We start from the raw sequence: 18,485 nt of genomic DNA, 5'->3' as shown, positions 1-18,485 counted from the left end.
GAAACACCGGCAATGCCAACAACTGGAGCAATCCTACCCGAATTAGCACATGGTGAAGTTAGCCTGTCCTGTTTCACAACCAGCTGCCCCTGTCAGTGACCTTGGAGCCACGGGATGACCTTGACACCAGCACCTCCCTCACTTTCTCGCTCAGATCTCCGTTGTGTTGAAAGCTTTGCATCTCTAGGCAAATGCTACTACAGTCAATAAAAGCTGCAGCCCTCCCCCCAAAAGCTCCGCAGAAAACCGCAGGTAATCAAATTGCTCATCACATACTGCATTTGTAAAACCCTTCCGTTTTGTTCTAATGGGTTTAGGGACTATTTCTAAAAGTCTCTTATTACCATAATTGTTCAAAACTAATGTAAAAACAGCATTGGATTTCCCGTGGAAAAGAAATATCTAACTGTATTAATAGAATGTGTGTTGTTGATTAATCTGGTGCTGTTTTGTGGAGACAGCAGATTACCATAATAACCTTGGTATAGGGAAGTCAGTGTACAATACATAGGACTGGATATGGTATAATAACAGAGCCAATCACTGCTTAACCCCAATGCTGTGTATTAGTATTATTTTGCATTGGGGAAATAAAACAATTGAATATACATGCTCTCTTGGTTACCAGAAGAGACTTTATTTAAGGTTACAAGGATATGGATGTTTAACCCAGATGTTGTAATACTCAAGTCCGTCAATGAGCTGTTCACTTGTAGCAAACCCTCACATGTATTTACCGCGGACTCCAATACACTGATAGGTGCCCTGTAGATTGCTAACCCAACTCCTGCTGTGCCTGTTGATATTGCAGATATGTCTGACATGTTAAAGGCTTCTTGTAATGACAGTATTTAAGTGGTGAAAGGGTTAAGACCGTCTCCACTCTTCTGATTTATGTGTCCGTCTCTCGGTAATCATAACTACATTATGATCTCTCTACGGGCGGTTTCCCAGATCAATCTTGACATGTTGAGACTATGATGTCTTATCAGGGGAGTGTTATTATAAAAGGGTTTCCTCCCGGAGGAAAAGACTCGTAGGGAAGACGAGGAAACGCGCTCTTTAAACAGGGTGCTTATGTCATGGTGTTTTCTTCTCAATAGGAGTAGCACATGGAAGTGGAGGAGGGATTCCTATCAAGGGGAATTTCCTTCTGTAAATTGGGGTACGCTGGATGTGTGAGAGGTTGTTCTTATTAGCAGGGAGAATGGGGTTGTCTGGTGGGGAAGGGTAAAATGGAGAGGATATTTTAAGTGGCATAATCTTTTTAACAGTATTACCCTACAACAGGGGCATAATGGGGCTCTATCCCATAACAGGGGCATACACGAGGCTCTATCCCATAACAGGGGCATACACGAGGCTCTATCCCATAACGGGCATACATGAGGCTCTATCCCATAACAGGGGCATACACGAGGCTCTATCCCATAACAGGGGCATACACGAGGCTCTATCCCATAACGGGCATACACGAGGCTCTATCCCATAACAGGGGCATACACGAGGCTCTATCCCATAACAGGGGCATACACGAGGCTCTATCCCATAACGGGCATACACGAGGCTCTATCCCATAACGGGCATACACGAGGCTCTATCCCATAACAGGGGCATACACGAGGCTCTATCCCATAACAGGGGCATACACGAGGCTCTATCCCATAACAGGGGCATACATGAGGCTCTATCCCATAACAGGGGCATACACGAGGCTCTATTCCATAACAGGGGCATACACGAGGCTCTATCCCATAACAGGGGCATACACGAGGCTCTATCCCATAACAGGGGCATACACGAGGCTCTATCCCATAACAGGGGCATACACGAGGCTCTATCCCATAACAGGGGCATACACGAGGCTCTATCCCATAACAGGGGCATACACGAGGCTCTATCCCATAACAGGGGCATACACGAGGCTCTATCCCATAACAGGGGCATGCACGAGGCTCTATCCCATAACAGGGGCATACATGAGGCTCTATCCCATAACAGGGGCATACACGAGGCTCTATCCCATAACAGGGGCATACACGAGGCTCTATCCCATAACAGGGGCATACACGAGGCTCTATCCCATAACAGGGGCGTACATGAGGCTCTAACAACATGTGCATTCTTGGACTTTGGGGAGACTTTCTTATCACAGGGGCATGTTTAGGCTTTGATAAGATGACCTTATGTAGACAGAGGGATGCTGATGATCATATACCTCTTATAACAGGGGCTAGTTAGCGCTGTTGGGACAGGAGGAGGGGGTGATGTACTGGGGTAGAACTGTGGGGATGTAAGTCTATAACAGTGACATGTTGGGACTGTGGGAGATGTTAGGACAAGGACATTGTGGGGGTATTGTACAGTATGTTATGAGAGTGGTCTATTAGGGCTGTGGAAAGATATTATTATTATTATTATTAGCAGCAACGTCCTGACTTTCTCTATTCTGCTTTCCAGTTGCTTCATCGATGACCAAGTGACACGAGTGGCCTGGCTGAACCGCTCCAACATCCTGTACGCCGGGAATGACAAGTGGTCCATTGACCCCCGTGTCCAGCTGCTGACCAACACCGAGTCTGAGTTTAGCATTGTCATCACCCAGGTGGACATGTTCGACGAGGGACTCTACACCTGCTCTTTCCAGACCCAGGACAAGCCCCACACCTCCCAGGTCTATCTCATTGTACAGGGTAAGATGCTAATACTGCTCTGAGACCTTTCCGCACCTCCTAATGCAGGCGGGTGCACTGACTCTTCCCACTTAATATTACTATCCGTTACTCGTGTGTGGTGATCGGACGGCCTCTTGAACCCCATCAGCTCCAGAGAGCACTGTAATGCATTGATCTGCATTGATGGATGGAGGCCCATTAGCACAGGCGAGCACACAGGAAAGTGGATGGCTTGGAATGGAATATATATTATAGGACTGCCTATAGGATAATGTTTCCTTCTCAAATGAAAATGTGATGTATATTATTTATATTCTCTTTCACGTCCCAAGGGTGTCTCAACTACATATACTTAATATATTTGGAAAGGGTTAGACATGGGGTGGCCAAGTCCAGTCCTCAAGGGCCACCAACAGGTCAGTTTTTAAGGATATCTCTGCTTCAGCACAGATAGCGCATTCAGTCATTGACCGGGCCACTGATTGAGCTACCTGTGCTGAAGCTGGGATATCCTGAAAACCTGACCAGCTGGTGGCCCTTGAGGATGGAGTTGGCCGCCCCTGGGTTAGATGTTGTTATTTTTGAAGGACTCGTACTGTTTGTGGTTCTCTCTTTCCAGTTGGAAGATGACTCATAGTGAATATAGCATCCAATGATGATGTAAAATGTGTAATCATGGGCTGTTACTTTAAGTTATCATCAAAGATTCCTTGAATTGGTAGTTCAGTCTATTAAGTAGCAAGTGAATTACAAGATATGCCCCAAGTGTACACCAAGGGGATAGTGTCTCACTTACTGTGGATAGTAATATAGAAGGCTTGTTTACTTCTCATACTACAGTATTATATTTATGGTGCTGCTACAAACCCAAGGATATAAGCTGCTCTTCTGTACTGCATTGCATATCGTGCCACTGAAATTCACTGCACTGCTGCAATACGCTCTGTACTGCAGCAATACGCTCTGTACTGCAGCAATACGCTCTGTACTGCAGCAATACGCTCTGTACTGCAGCAATACGCTCTGTACTTCTGCAATACGCACTGTACTGCTGCAATACGCACTGTACTGCAGCAATACGCTCTGTACTGCAGCAATACGCTCTGTACTGCAGCAATACGCTCTGTACTGCAGCAATACGCACTGTACTGCTGCAATACGCACTGTACTGCTGCAACACGCACTGTACTGCTGCAACACGCTCTGTACTGCAGCAATACGCTCTGTACTGCAGCAATACACTATGTACTGCAGCAATACGCACTGTACTGCTGCAATACGCACTGTACTGCAGCAATACGCACTGTACTGCTGCAATACGCACTGTACTGCAGCAATACGCACTGTACTGCTGCAATACGCACTGTACTGCAGCAATACGCACTGTACTGCAGCAATACGCTCTGTACTGCAGCAATACGCTCTGTACTGCAGCAATACGCTCTGTACTGCAGCAATACGCTCTGTACTGCAGCAATACGCACTGTACTGCAGCAATACTCACTGTACTGCAGCAATACGCACTGTACTGCAGCAATACGCTCTGTACTGCAGCAATACGCACTGTACTGCAGCAATACGCACTGTACTGCAGCAATACGCACTGTACTGCAGCAATACGCTCTGTACTGCAGCAATACGCTCTGTACTGCAGCAATACGCACTGTACTGCAGCAATACGCACTGTACTGCAGCAATACGCACTGTACTGCAGCAATACGCACTGTACTGCAGCAATACGCACTGTACTGCAGCAATACGCACTATACTGCAGCAATACGCACTGTACTGCAGCAATACGCACTGTACTGCAGCAATACGCACTGCACAATATGCTGTACTGCAGCAATAAGCACTTCACTGCAGTAATGTGCACCGTACTGCAGCAATACACAATGTACTGCAGCAATATGCACTGCACTGCAGCAATATGCACTGCAGCAATACACAATGTACTGCAGCAATACGCACTGTACTGCAGCAATACGCTCTGTACTGCAGCAATACGCACCGTACTGTAGCAATACACAATGTACTGCAGCAATTTGCACTGCACTGCAGCAATACGCACCGTACTGCAGCAATACGCACCGTACTGCAGCAATACGCACTGTACTGCAGCAATACGCACTGTACTGCAGCAATTCGCACTGTACTGCAGCAATACGCACCGTACTGCAGCAATACGCACTGTACTGCAGCAATACACTGTACTGCAGTAATACGCACTGTACTGCAGCAATATGAACTGTACTGCAGCAACACACACTACTGCAATACTCACCATACTTCTGCAATACGCACTATACTGCAGCAATACGCACTGCACTGCAGCAATACGCACTGTACTGCAGCAATACGCTCTGTACTACAGTAATACGCACTGTACTGCAGCAATACACTGTACTGCAGTAATACGCACTGTACTGCAGCAATACACTGTACTGCAGTAATACGCACTGCACTGCAGCAATACGCACTGTACTGCAGTAATACGCACTGTACTGCAGCAATACACTGTACTGCTGCAATACGCACTGTACTGCAGCAATACGCTCTGTACTGCTGCAATACGCTCTGTACTGCAGCAATACGCTCTGTACTGCAGCAATACGCACTGTACTGCAGCAATACGCACTGTACTGCAGCAATACGCTCTGTACTGCAGCAATACGCTCTGTAATGCAGCAATACGCTCTGTACTGCAGCAATACGCTCTGTACTGCAGCAATACGCTCTGTACTGCAGCAATACGCACTGTACTGCAGCAATACGCACTGTACTGCAGCAATACGCACTGTACTGCAGCAATACGCACTGTACTGCAGCAATACGCTCTGTACTGCAGCAATACGCTCTGTACTGCAGCAATACGCTCTGTACTGCAGCAATACGCTCTGTACTGCAGCAATACGCTCTGTACTGCAGCAATACGCTCTGTACTGCAGCAATACGCTCTGTACTGCAGCAATACGCACTGTACTGCAGCAATACGCACTGCACTGCAGTAATGCGCACTCTGTACTGCAGCAATACACAATGCTGCAATACGCACTACACTGCAGCAATATGCACTGCAGTAATGCACACTGTACTGCAGCAATACACACTGCTGCAATATGCACTGTACAGCAGCAATACGCACTGTACTGCAACAATACGCACAGTACTGCAGCAATACGCACTGTACTGCAGCAATACGCACTGTACTGCAGCAATACGCACTGTACTGCAGCAATACGCACTGTACTGCAGCAATACGCACTGTACTGCAGCAATACGCACTGTACTGCAGCAATACGCACTGCAGCAATACGCACTGTACTGCTGCAATACGCTCTGTACTGCAGCAATACGCACTGCACTGCAGCAATACGCACCGTACTGCAGCAATACGCACAGCTGTAATGCTCACTGTACTGCAGCAATATGCACTGTACTGCAGCAATACACACTGCTGCAATACACACTATACTTCTGCAATATGCACTGCACTGCCGCAATACGCACTGCACTGCAGTAATGCGCACTGTACTGCAGTAATGCGCACTGTACTGCAGCAATATGCACTGTACTGCATCAATACGCGTTGTAATGCAGCAATATGCACTGCACTGCAGCAATACGCACTGCACTGCAGCAATACGCACTGCACTGCAGCAATATAAGCTGTAGTGCAGCAATACACGCTGAAGTGCAGAAATACGTACTGTGCTGCAGTAATGCACACTGTACTGCTGCAATACGCGCTGTACTGCAGCAATATGCACTGCAGCAATACGCACTGTACTGCAAATATACGCACTGTACTGCACATATACACTCTGTACTGCAGCAATACACTCTGTACTGCAGAAATACGCTCTGTACTGCAGCAATGCGCTCTGTACTGCAGCAATGCGCTATGTACTGCAGCAATGCGCTCTGTACTGCAGCAATACGCTCTGTACTGCAGCAATACACACTGCACTGCAGCAATACGCTCTGTACTGCAGCAATGCGCTCTGTACTGCAGCAATACACACTGCACTGCAGCAATACGCTCTGTACTGCAGCAATGCGCTCTGTACTGCAGCAATGCACAATGTACTGCAGCAATACGCACTGCACTGCAGAAATACACTGTACTGCTGCAATACGCACTGCACAATATGCTGTACTGCAGCAATAAGCACTGCACTGTAGTAATGTGCACTGTACTGTAGCAATACACACTGCTGCAATATGCACTATACTTTTGCAATATGCACTATACTTTTGCAATACGCACTGTACTGCAGCAATACGCACTATACTGCAGCAATATGCACTGCACTGCAATAATGCACACTGTACTGCAGCAGTACACACTGTACTGCAGCAATACACCCTGTACTGCAGCAATGCACGCTGTACTGCAGCAATATGCACTGCAATGCAGCAATACGCACTGCACAAATGCTGCGCTGCAGCAATACGTGCTGTACGGCAGCAATATGCACTTTACTGCAGCAATACGCTCTGTACTGCAGCAATACGCACCGTACTGTAGCAATACACAATGTACTGCAGCAATACGCACCGTACTGCAGCAATACGCACCGTACTGCAGCAATACGCATTGTACTGCAGCAATACGCACCGTACTGCAGCAATACGCACTGTACTGCAGCAATACACTGTACTGCAGTAATACGCACTGTACTGCAGCAATATGAACTGTACTGCAGCAACACACACTACTGCAATACTCATCATACTTCTGCAATACGCACTATACTGCAGCAATACGCACTGCACTGCAGCAATACGCATTGTACTGCAGCAATACGCTCTGTACTGCAGTAATACGCACTGTACTGCAGCAATACACTGTACTGCAGTAATACGCACTGTACTGCAGCAATACACTGTACTGCAGTAATACGCACTGCACTGCAGCAATACGCACTGTACTGCAGCAATACGCACTGTACTGCAGCAATACACTGTACTGCTGCAATACGCACTGTACTGCAGCAATACGCTCTGTACTGCAGCAATACGCTCTGTACTGCAGCAATACGCTCTGTACTGCAGCAATACGCTCTGTACTGCAGCAATACGCTCTGTACTGCAGCAATACGCACTGTACTGCAGCAATACGCACTGTACTGCAGCAATACGCTCTGTACTGCAGCAATACGCTCTGTACTGCAGCAATACGCTCTGTACTGCAGCAATACGCTCTGTACTGCAGCAATACGCACTGTACTGCAGCAATACGCACTGTACTGCAGCAATACGCACTGTACTGCAGCAATACGCACTGTACTGCAGCAATACGCACTGTACTGCAGCAATACGCTCTGTACTGCAGCAATACGCTCTGTACTGCAGCAATACGCTCTGTACTGCAGAAATACGCTCTGTACTGCAGCAATACGCTCTGTACTGCAGCAATACGCTCTGTACTGCAGCAATACGCACTGTACTGCAGCAATACGCACTGTACTTCTGCAATACGCACTGCACAATATGCTGTACTGCAGCAATAAGCACGTCACTGTAGTAATGTACACTGTACTGTAGCAATACACAATGTACTGCAGTAATACACACTGCACTGCAGCAATATGCACTGCACTGCACTGCAGCAATACGCACCGTACTGCAGCAATACGCACTGCACTGCAGCAATACGCACTGCACTGCAGTAATGCGCACTGTACTGCAGCAATACACAGTGCTGCAATACGCACTATACTGCAGCAATATGCACTGCAGTAATGCGCACTGTACTTCAGCAATACACACTGTACTGCAGTAATACGCACTGCACAATATGCTGTACTGCAGCAATAAGCACTTCACTGCAGTAATGTGCACTGTACTGCAGCAATACGCACCGTACTGCAGCAATACGTACTGCACTGCAGTAATGCTCACTGTACTGCAGCAATATGAACTGTACTGCAGCAATACACACTGCTGCAATACGCACTATACTGCAGCAATACACACTGCACTGCAGCAATACGCACTGCACTGCAGTAATGCGCACTCTGTACTGCAGCAATACACAATGCTGCAATACGCACTGTACAGCAGCAATACGCACAGTACTGCAACAATACGCACAGTACTGCAGCAATACGCACTGTACTGCAGCAATACGCACTGTACTGCAGCAATACGCACTGTACTGCAGCAATACGCACTGTACTGCAGCAATACGCACTGTACTGCAGCAATACGCACTGCAGCAATACGCACTGCAGCAATACGCACTGTACTGCAGCAATACGCTCTGTACTGCAGCAATACGCACTGCACTGCAGCAATACGCACCGTACTGCAGCAATACGCACAGCTGTAATGCTCACTGTACTGCAGCAATATGCACTGTACTGCAGCAATACACACTGCTGCAATACACACTATACTTCTGCAATATGCACTGCACTGCCGCAATACGCACTGCACTGCAGTAATGCGCACTGTACTGCAGTAATGCGCACTGTACTGCAGCAATATGCACTGTACTGCATCAATACGCGTTGTAATGCAGCAATATGCACTGCACTGCAGCAATACGCACTGCACTGCAGCAATACGCACTGCACTGCAGCAATATAAGCTGTAGTGCAGCAATACACGCTGAAGTGCAGAAATACGTACTGTGCTGCAGTAATGCACACTGTACTGCTGCAATACGCGCTGTACTGCAGCAATATGCACTGCAGCAATACGCACTGTACTGCAAATATACGCACTGTACTGCACATATACACTCTGTACTGCAGCAATACACTCTGTACTGCAGAAATACGCTCTGTACTGCAGCAATGCGCTCTGTACTGCAGCAATGCGCTATGTACTGCAGAAATGCACTCTGTACTGCAGCAATACACACTGCACTGCAGCAATACGCTCTGTACTGCAGCAATGCGCTCTGTACTGTAGCAATGCGCTCTGTACTGCAGCAATGCGCTCTGTACTGCAGCAATGCGCTCTGTACTGCAGCAATGCGCTCTGTACTGCAGCAATACGCACTGCACTGCAGAAATACACTGTACTGCAGAAATACACTGTACTGCTGCAATACGCACTGCACAATATGCTGTACTGCAGCAATAAGCACTGCACTGTAGTAATGTGCACTGTACTGTAGCAATACACACAGTACTGCAGCAATATGCACTGCACTGCAGTAATGTGCACTGTACTGCAGCAATACACACTGCTGCAATATGCACTATACTTTTGCAATATGCACTATACTTTTGCAATACGCACTACACTGCAGTAATGCGCACTGTACTGCAGCAATACGCACTATACTGCAGCAATATGCACTGCACTGCAATAATGCACACTGTACTGCAGCAATACACCCTGTACTGCAGCAATGCACTCTGTACTGCAGCAATGCACGCTGTACTGCAGCAATGCACGCTGTACTGCAGCAATATGCACTGCAATGCAGAAATACGCACTGCACAAATGCTGCGCTGCAGCAATACGTGCTGTACGGCAGCAATATGCACTTTACTGCAGCAATACGCGCTGTACTGCAACAATACGTGCTGTACGGCAGCAATATGCACTTTGCTGCAGCAATACGCTCTGTAATGCAGCAATATGCACTGTACTGCAGCAATACGCACTGTACTGCAGCAATACGCACTGTACTGCAGCAATATGCACTTTACTGCAGCAATACGCACTGTACTGCTGCAATACGCACTGCACTGCTGCAATACGCATTGTGCTGCAGCAATATACAATGTACATCTGCAATATGCATTGTAATGCTGTAATACACAGTGTACTACTGCAATATACAGTGTACTCTTGCAATACACACTGCAATATGCAATGTGCATTGTACTACTGCAGCACACACTACAGTATACTGCTGCAATACACCTTGTGCACCGTACGATGTGCAGGGATACAGGTGTGTCCGTGTACTGCTGCACTGCACACGCAAAACCCTCAAAAGTACTCATTTTACCAGGGAAATATATAGCGTTTTAATAGATGCTTTAATGTAATAACTTAAGCTTGTAAAGCTTGTGCTTATAAATAGGTGTCAATCACCTACATTTAGGGCCATGTTTACTTAATGGTACTAAGCCAAAAGGCACCGGACTTTTCATATTAATAGTCAGTAAGGTGCCTTCTAGATTATCCGCATTTAAAACCGTGGCCCTTCTTCTGCTTGACATGCCACTGAGGCCCGGGAACAGGGAGCAGTCACATTAAGCATGACACATAGACAAGTGAATTAAATATGCCCCCTCCCTTCCTACTCACTTGTGCTGCAGTGACACGTGCAAATTAGACGTACTGTCGCCAATTGCGACGCAGCTTTTAATGCGGCCAGCTTTATAATGGCCCTCATTGTGTGTATGGGGGGGCCCCATCTGGGTTTGTGGGAGAGGAGGCTGTCAGTCAGTGCGCTCCCAGCCCTCCCCCTCTCTCTTACAATCAGCGGTATTGTCGGAGCTCTGAAAGTCGCGCTATTGTGGGCTGGGGGATAATTACAGCTTGACGGTGTTTTTTTTTTTTTTTTCTGGAACGAGAAACGCAAGTCTGTGCGAACGGCCCAATTCAGCAGAAAGTAACAAAGCCGAGGGGGGGGGGGGGGAAAGAGCTCGAACAAACACTGCAAACTTTACAGGCACGTCAGCGGTTTGTGCTCTCCTGCAACGCGCGGCCAGGAGCAAACCCTTTCTGGGGCGAGGAATAGCTCCGGTTCCCATTGCCCGGGCACCTTCCTTCTATTCAGTAGGGTGATGGGAAGCAGAGTAACAACCACTTACCATTACAGTGACTTCCATTCATTTCAATAGGCCTCGGTGGGTTGTTAACTGTGCGTTACCGGCGCCTCACTATATCAAGAGACGGACAACTTCAGCCCCCACGGGACCGCCAGTAGGTCAGGTTTTAAGTAGTGGTTTTAATTAGTGGCGTAGTCAATGACTGAGCCACTGAGTGAGCCGCCTGTGCTGAAGCTGGGATATCTTAAAACCTGACCTGTTGGTGGCCCTTAAGTACTGGAGTTGGCCGTATCTACACTATATATTAACAGCTGATTTTTTTAAAGGGCGAGTCGCCGGGCTCCCACACGGGATTTCAGAGCTTCATTGTGCGGTACCGCCCGTTCAACTCAATGGGACTTAATATGGGAATAAACCGGGACAGCCTGCGTGGGGACTCGGTAAATCTCGGACTCTGGTCTGCAGCGGAAGAAGGACGGTCAGCAGATTTCTGGGAGGCGTGGAGTAATACTCTGCAGAGCTCACATGAGGGGGGTGGGTGGGTGATATGCAACGCTCTGCAGGTCTCCAGCTTAAAAGCCATCATTTGATGCTGTTCTCTGACAGAGAATATTCTGTGCGCGGACCTGCAGGGTTTTAGCAGCGTGGGGCGAATGCTTTGCCTTCTCTATCAGGGCCGGAGAGAAAATCAGCTGGACTGATGTACACAAAGCAATGGCAGGCAAAGGAGATGTGCGGATCAATGCGCAGTGTAGGGACACAGCAGGCGGGTGTTAATCACGGACCGTTCGCAGGCTATTTAGTGATTTGTCCTGGGTAGGACCGGGTCAGGGTTATCACTGGAGTTATGCTATTATTTTCTAAGGGATGCTCAACTCCAGTCCTTAAGCACCTCCAACAGTTCAGGTTTTCTGGATATCCCTGCTTCAGCACCGGTGGCTCAATCAGTCCCTGATTCAGCACAGGTGGCTCAATCAGTCTCTGCTTCAGCACAGGTGGCTCAATCAGTCCCAGCTGCAGCACAGGTGGCTCAATCAGTCCTTGCTTCAGCACAGGTGGCTCAATCAGTCCCTGCTTCAGCAGAGGTGGCTCAATTAGTCCCTGCTTCAGCACAGGTAACTCAATCAGTGCCAGCGCCAGCACAGGTGGCTCAATCAGTCCCTGCTTCAGCACAGGTGGCTCAATCAGTCCCTGCTTCAGCACAGGTGGCTCAATCAGTCCCTGCTTCAGCACAGGTGGCTCAATCAGTCCCTGCTTCAGCACAGGTGGCTCAATCAGAGGCTTAGTCTTTGACTGAGCCTCTGATTAAGCCACCTCTGCTGAAGCTGGGATATCCTGAAAACCTGACCTGTTGGTGGGGGGGGGGTGAAGGGGACACGAGGGCTGGAGTTGAGCCCCCCTGTCTTAGGGTTTACTGGTGAACCCCCCCCAAATCATTCAACAAGAACACTAGCATTTGTTTAGGGAAATGTCTGTTAAATTAAGGATTAGCTGGTGATTGCTGAGCACTAATGTCCTTGTAATCTGTTTTTATAAGCTAGTTATTCAACCCTATCACGGTAAACTGGTAATGTTGGAGTGGGGGAGGATTTATAGGCCCAAAGCACGGTAACCCCAGCGCACTGATTGGTGAAGCATTGCAGTCTCGATTGGAGCTGCTGTAAGCAGTTAAAGATCTATTGCCTCCGAACCTATAAAGTCCCTTTGCTTATGGCCATTACAATGAGAAACGGTGTTTCTAACAACCAGTCAGTTATAAAAGTTGCATAATTGTGTGCCGGCCACTCGTGCTGTGAAAGGGTTAATTGTTATCGCTGCTTAGACTAAACAGCCCAGGTCTAACACACAGGAGAGTTCCTGAAATGATGCAGAGTGCTGCTACTGTACTTTTTTTTTTTAATGGCCCTTCGACCGTAGACCATAGAGATTGCGAGAGAGACAGGGGCCGGGTTTTATCGCAGCCACAGACCCAAAGTTTAAGTGCTGGGGGAATAACACTGGAAGTCAGAGATCTCATTAGTGGAGCAATTATGAATCCTACGGGGATAGTTACGCTGTTCATAATACAGCGCTGGAAAGCCGCTCACCGCGGAGAGAGAGGCGACCGCAGGGATAACACCCCATCCAGATCCAACACTGCACCCGGCGGCCAGTCACACACACTGCAGACGGGACCTTGCCGTGTAACCCTTTCACTGCCGGGAAAGGCCGGCTGCTGCACTCCGCTTCATCAACAGGGATAAGATATGTTTAACCCCTTAACTGGTGACAGAAAGGGTGTGATAGGCGCTCCTAGGTGGTAATGTGACAACAAATCGAGTGTTCACAGTCAGTCACATAGAGGCGTGCGCCGTGCACAATTACATGGATAAATGTGAAAATGAACGTCAAATAAACGTGCAATAAATTGACAAAGTGGGGGGAAAAAAGCTCAAAACCCCTAAGAAGAATGGTCCAAATTCTCCTCTGTAGACGAGTGCAAGGAAGCGTTTGGGAGCGCAGGCATCACCATGCAACGAGAACATGGAAGCATTACACAGGGCAGTGTGCCTCCACTGGGTCAGGAACCTCAGGAGGTTCTGGGGAAAGCATTACATGGGGCAGTGTGCCTCCACTGGGTCAGGATATCTCAGGAGGTTCTGTGGAACGGGGACTCGCATTTCCCCAGAACAGACACAGCCGGATGGGTCACCCTCTTCCTGGAACCACCGGTGGTGTGTGGGGTTCCCTCGGTGGCGTGGTGATGGGGGGATCTCAATGCAAACAGAATAAACCCGTAGTGCAGACGGTATGGACTAATGGTTTATAAAGGTGCCAGCAAAAACACACATTAAAACAGGTGTGTAAAACTAGGGAACATAGGCCCACACACCAGCAGTGGTTCCAGGAAGAGGGTGACCCATGCGGCTGTGTTTGTTCTAGGGATATGTGAGTCCCTGTTCCACAGAACCTCCTGAGATATCCTGACCCAGTGGAGGCACACTGCCCCATGTAATGCTTTCCACAGAACCTCCTGAGATATCCTGACCCAGTGGAGGCACACTGCCCCATGTAATGCTTTCCCCAGAACCTCCTGAGATATCCTGACCCAGTGGAGGCACACTGCCCCATGTAATGCTTTCCACAGAACCTCCTGAGATATCCTGACCCAGTGGAGGCACACTGCCCCATGTAATGCTTTCCCCAGAACCTCCTGAGATATCCTGACCCAGTGGAGGCACACTGCCCCATGTAATGCTTTCCACAGAACCTCCTGAGATATCCTGACCGAGTGGAGGCACACTGCCCCATGTAATGCTTTCCCCAGAACCTCCTGAGATATCCTGACCCAGTGGAGGCACACTGCCCCATGTAATGCTTTCCACAGAACCTCCTGAGATATCCTGACCCAGTGGAGGCACACTGCCCCATGTAATGCTTTCCCCAGAACCTCCTGAGATATCCTGACCCAGTGGAGGCACACTGCCCCATGTAATGCTTTCCACAGAACCTCCTGAGATATCCTGACCCAGTGGAGGCACACTGCCCCATGTAATGCTTTCCCCAGAACCTCCTGAGATATCCTGACCCAGTGGAGGCACACTGCCCCATGTAATGCTTTCCCCAGAACCTCCTGAGATATCCTGACCCAGTGGAGGCACACTGCCCCATGTAATGCTTTCCCCAGAACCTCCTGAGATATCCTGACCCAGTGGAGGCACACTGCCCCATGTAATGCTTTCCCCAGAACCTCCTGAGATATCCTGACCCAGTGGAGGCACACTGCCCCATGTAATGCTTTCCCCAGAACCTCCTGAGATATCCTGACCCAGTGGAGGCACACTGCCCCATGTAATGCTTTCCACAGAACCTCCTGAGATATCCTGACCCAGTGGAGGCACACTGCCCCATGTAATGCTTTCCCCAGAACCTCCTGAGATATCCTGACCCAGTGGAGGCACACTGCCCCATGTAATGCTTTCCCCAGAACCTCCTGAGATATCCTGACCAGGTGGAGGCACACTGCCCCATGTAATGCTTTCCACAGAACCTCCTGAGATATCCTGACCCAGTGGAGGCACACTGCCCCATGTAATGCTTTCCACAGAACCTCCTGAGATATCCTGACCTGGTGGAGGCACACTGCCCCATGTAATGCTTTCCCCAGAACCTCCTGAGATATCCTGACCCGGTGGAGGCACACTGCCCCATGTAATGCTTTCCCCAGAACCTCCTGAGATATCCTGACCCGGTGGAGGCACACTGCCCCATGTAATGCTTTCCCCAGAACCTCCTGAGATATCCTGACCCAGTGGAGGCACACTGCCCCATGTAATGCTTTCCCCAGAACCTCCTGAGATATCCTGACCCAGTGGAGGCACACTGCCCCATGTAATGCTTTCCCCAGAACCTCCTGAGATATCCTGACCCAGTGGAGGCACACTGCCCCATGTAATGCTTTCCACAGAACCTCCTGAGATATCCTGACCCAGTGGAGGCACATTGCCCCATGTAATGCTTTCCCCAGAACCTCCTGAGATATCCTGACCCAGTGGAGGCACACTGCCCCATGTAATGCTTTCCACAGAACCTCCTGAGATATCCTGACCCAGTGGAGGCACACTGCCCCATGTAATGCTTTCCCCAGAACCTCCTGAGATATCCTGACCCAGTGGAGGCACACTGCCCCATGTAATGCTTTCCCCAGAACCTCCTGAGATATCCTGACCCGGTGGAGGCACACTGCCCCATGTAATGCTTTCCCCAGAACCTCCTGAGATATCCTGACCCAGTGGAGGCACACTGCCCCATGTAATGCTTTCCCCAGAACCTCCTGAGATATCCTGACCCAGTGGAGGCACACTGCCCCATGTAATGCTTTCCCCAGAACCTCCTGAGATATCCTGACCCAGTGGAGGCACACTGCCCCATGTAATGCTTTCCCCAGAACCTCCTGAGATATCCTGACCCAGTGGAGGCACACTGCCCCATGTAATGCTTTCCCCAGAACCTCCTGAGATATCCTGACCCGGTGGAGGCACACTGCCCCATGTAATGCTTTCCACAGAACCTCCTGAGATATCCTGACCCAGTGGAGGCACACTGCCCCATGTAATGCTTTCCCCAGAACCTCCTGAGATATCCTGACCCGGTGGAGGCACACTGCCCCATGTAATGCTTTCCCCAGAACCTCCTGAGATATCCTGACCCAGTGGAGGCACACTGCCCCATGTAATGCTTTCCCCAGAACCTCCTGAGATATCCTGACCCAGTGGAGGCACACTGCCCCATGTAATGCTTTCCCCAGAACCTCCTGAGATATCCTGACCCAGTGGAGGCACACTGCCCCATGTAATGCTTTCCACAGAACCTCCTGAGGTTCCTGACCCAGTGGAGGCACACTGCCCCATGTAATGCTTTCCCCAGAACCTCCTGAGATATCCTTACCCAGTGGAGGCACACTGCCCCATGTAATGCTTTCCCCAGAACCTCCTGAGATATCCTGACCCAGTGGAGGCACACTGCCCCATGTAATGCTTTCCCCAGAACCTCCTGAGATATCCTGACCCGGTGGAGGCACACTGCCCCATGTAATGCTTTCCCCAGAACCTCCTGAGATATCCTGACCCAGTGGAGGCACACTGCCCCGTGTAATGCTTTCCACAGAACCTCCTGAGATATCCTGACCCGGTGGAGGCACACTGCCCCATGTAATGCTTTCCCCAGAACCTCCTGAGATATCCTGACCCAGTGGAGGCACACTGCCCCATGTAATGCTTTCCACAGAACCTCCTGAGATATCCTGACCCAGTGGAGGCACACTGCCCCATGTAATGCTTTCCCCAGAACCTCCTGAGATATCCTGACCCAGTGGAGGCACACTGCCCCATGTAATGCTTTCCCCAGAACCTCCTGAGGTTCCTGACCCAGTGGAGGCACACTGCCCCATGTAATGCTTTCCCCAGAACCTCCTGAGATATCCTTACCCAGTGGAGGCACACTGCCCCATGTAATGCTTTCCCCAGAACCTCCTGAGATATCCTGACCCAGTGGAGGCACACTGCCCCATGTAATGCTTTCCCCAGAACCTCCTGAGATATCCTGACCCGGTGGAGGCACACTGCCCCATGTAATGCTTTCCCCAGAACCTCCTGAGATATCCTGACCCAGTGGAGGCACACTGCCCCATGTAATGCTTTCCCCAGAACCTCCTGAGATATCCTGACCCAGTGGAGGCACACTGCCCCGTGTAATGCTTTCCACAGAACCTCCTGAGATATCCTGACCCGGTGGAGGCACACTGCCCCATGTAATGCTTTCCCCAGAACCTCCTGAGATATCCTGACCCAGTGGAGGCACACTGCCCCATGTAATGCTTTCCCCAGAACCTCCTGAGATATCCTGACCCAGTGGAGGCACACTGCCCCATGTAATGCTTTCCCCAGAACCTCCTGAGATATCCTGACCCAGTGGAGGCACACTGCCCCATGTAATGCTTTCCCCAGAACCTCCTGATATATCCTGACCCAGTGGAGGCACACTGCCCCATGTAATGCTTTCCCCAGAACCTCCTGAGATATCCTGACCCAGTGGAGGCACACTGCCCCATGTAATGCTTTCCACAGAACCTCCTGAGATATCCTGACCCGGTGGAGGCACACTGCCCCATGTAATGCTTTCCCCAGAACCTCCTGAGATATCCTGACCCAGTGGAGGCACACTGCCCCATGTAATGCTTTCCCCAGAACCTCCTGAGATATCCTGACCCAGTGGAGGCACACTGCCCCATGTAATGCTTTCCCCAGAACCTCCTGAGATATCCTGACCCAGTGGAGGCACACTGCCCCATGTAATGCTTTCCACAGAACCTCCTGAGATATCCTGACCCAGTGGAGGCACACTGCCCCATGTAATGCTTTCCCCAGAACCTCCTGAGATATCCTGACCCAGTGGAGGCACACTGCCCCATGTAATGCTTTCCCCAGAACCTCCTGAGATATCCTGACCCGGTGGAGGCACACTGCCCCATGTAATGCTTTCCACAGAACCTCCTGAGATATCCTGACCCAGTGGAGGCACACTG

General features: G+C 49.6%; 1 protein-coding gene across 4 annotated transcripts in view; it reads left to right on the top strand.

Annotated features, from left to right (window-relative positions):
* Positions 1-18,485, top strand: part of IGLON5 (IgLON family member 5) — a 305,924-nt gene that overhangs the window by 232,930 nt on the left and 54,509 nt on the right. For all 4 annotated transcript variants that reach the window (XM_075606322.1, XM_075606323.1, XM_075606325.1 and 1 more), the window contains exon 3: positions 2,461-2,693. In XM_075606322.1, the coding sequence (XP_075462437.1) occupies positions 2,461-2,693 (233 nt within the window). The remainder of the gene's footprint in view (positions 1-2,460; positions 2,694-18,485) is intronic.

Source organism: Ascaphus truei, chromosome 6 (assembly GCF_040206685.1).
Source record: "Ascaphus truei isolate aAscTru1 chromosome 6, aAscTru1.hap1, whole genome shotgun sequence".
Lineage (NCBI taxonomy): Eukaryota > Metazoa > Chordata > Amphibia > Anura > Ascaphidae > Ascaphus > Ascaphus truei.
Note: the sequence above shows the minus strand (reverse complement) of the source record. Positions and strands in the feature narration are given on the sequence as shown.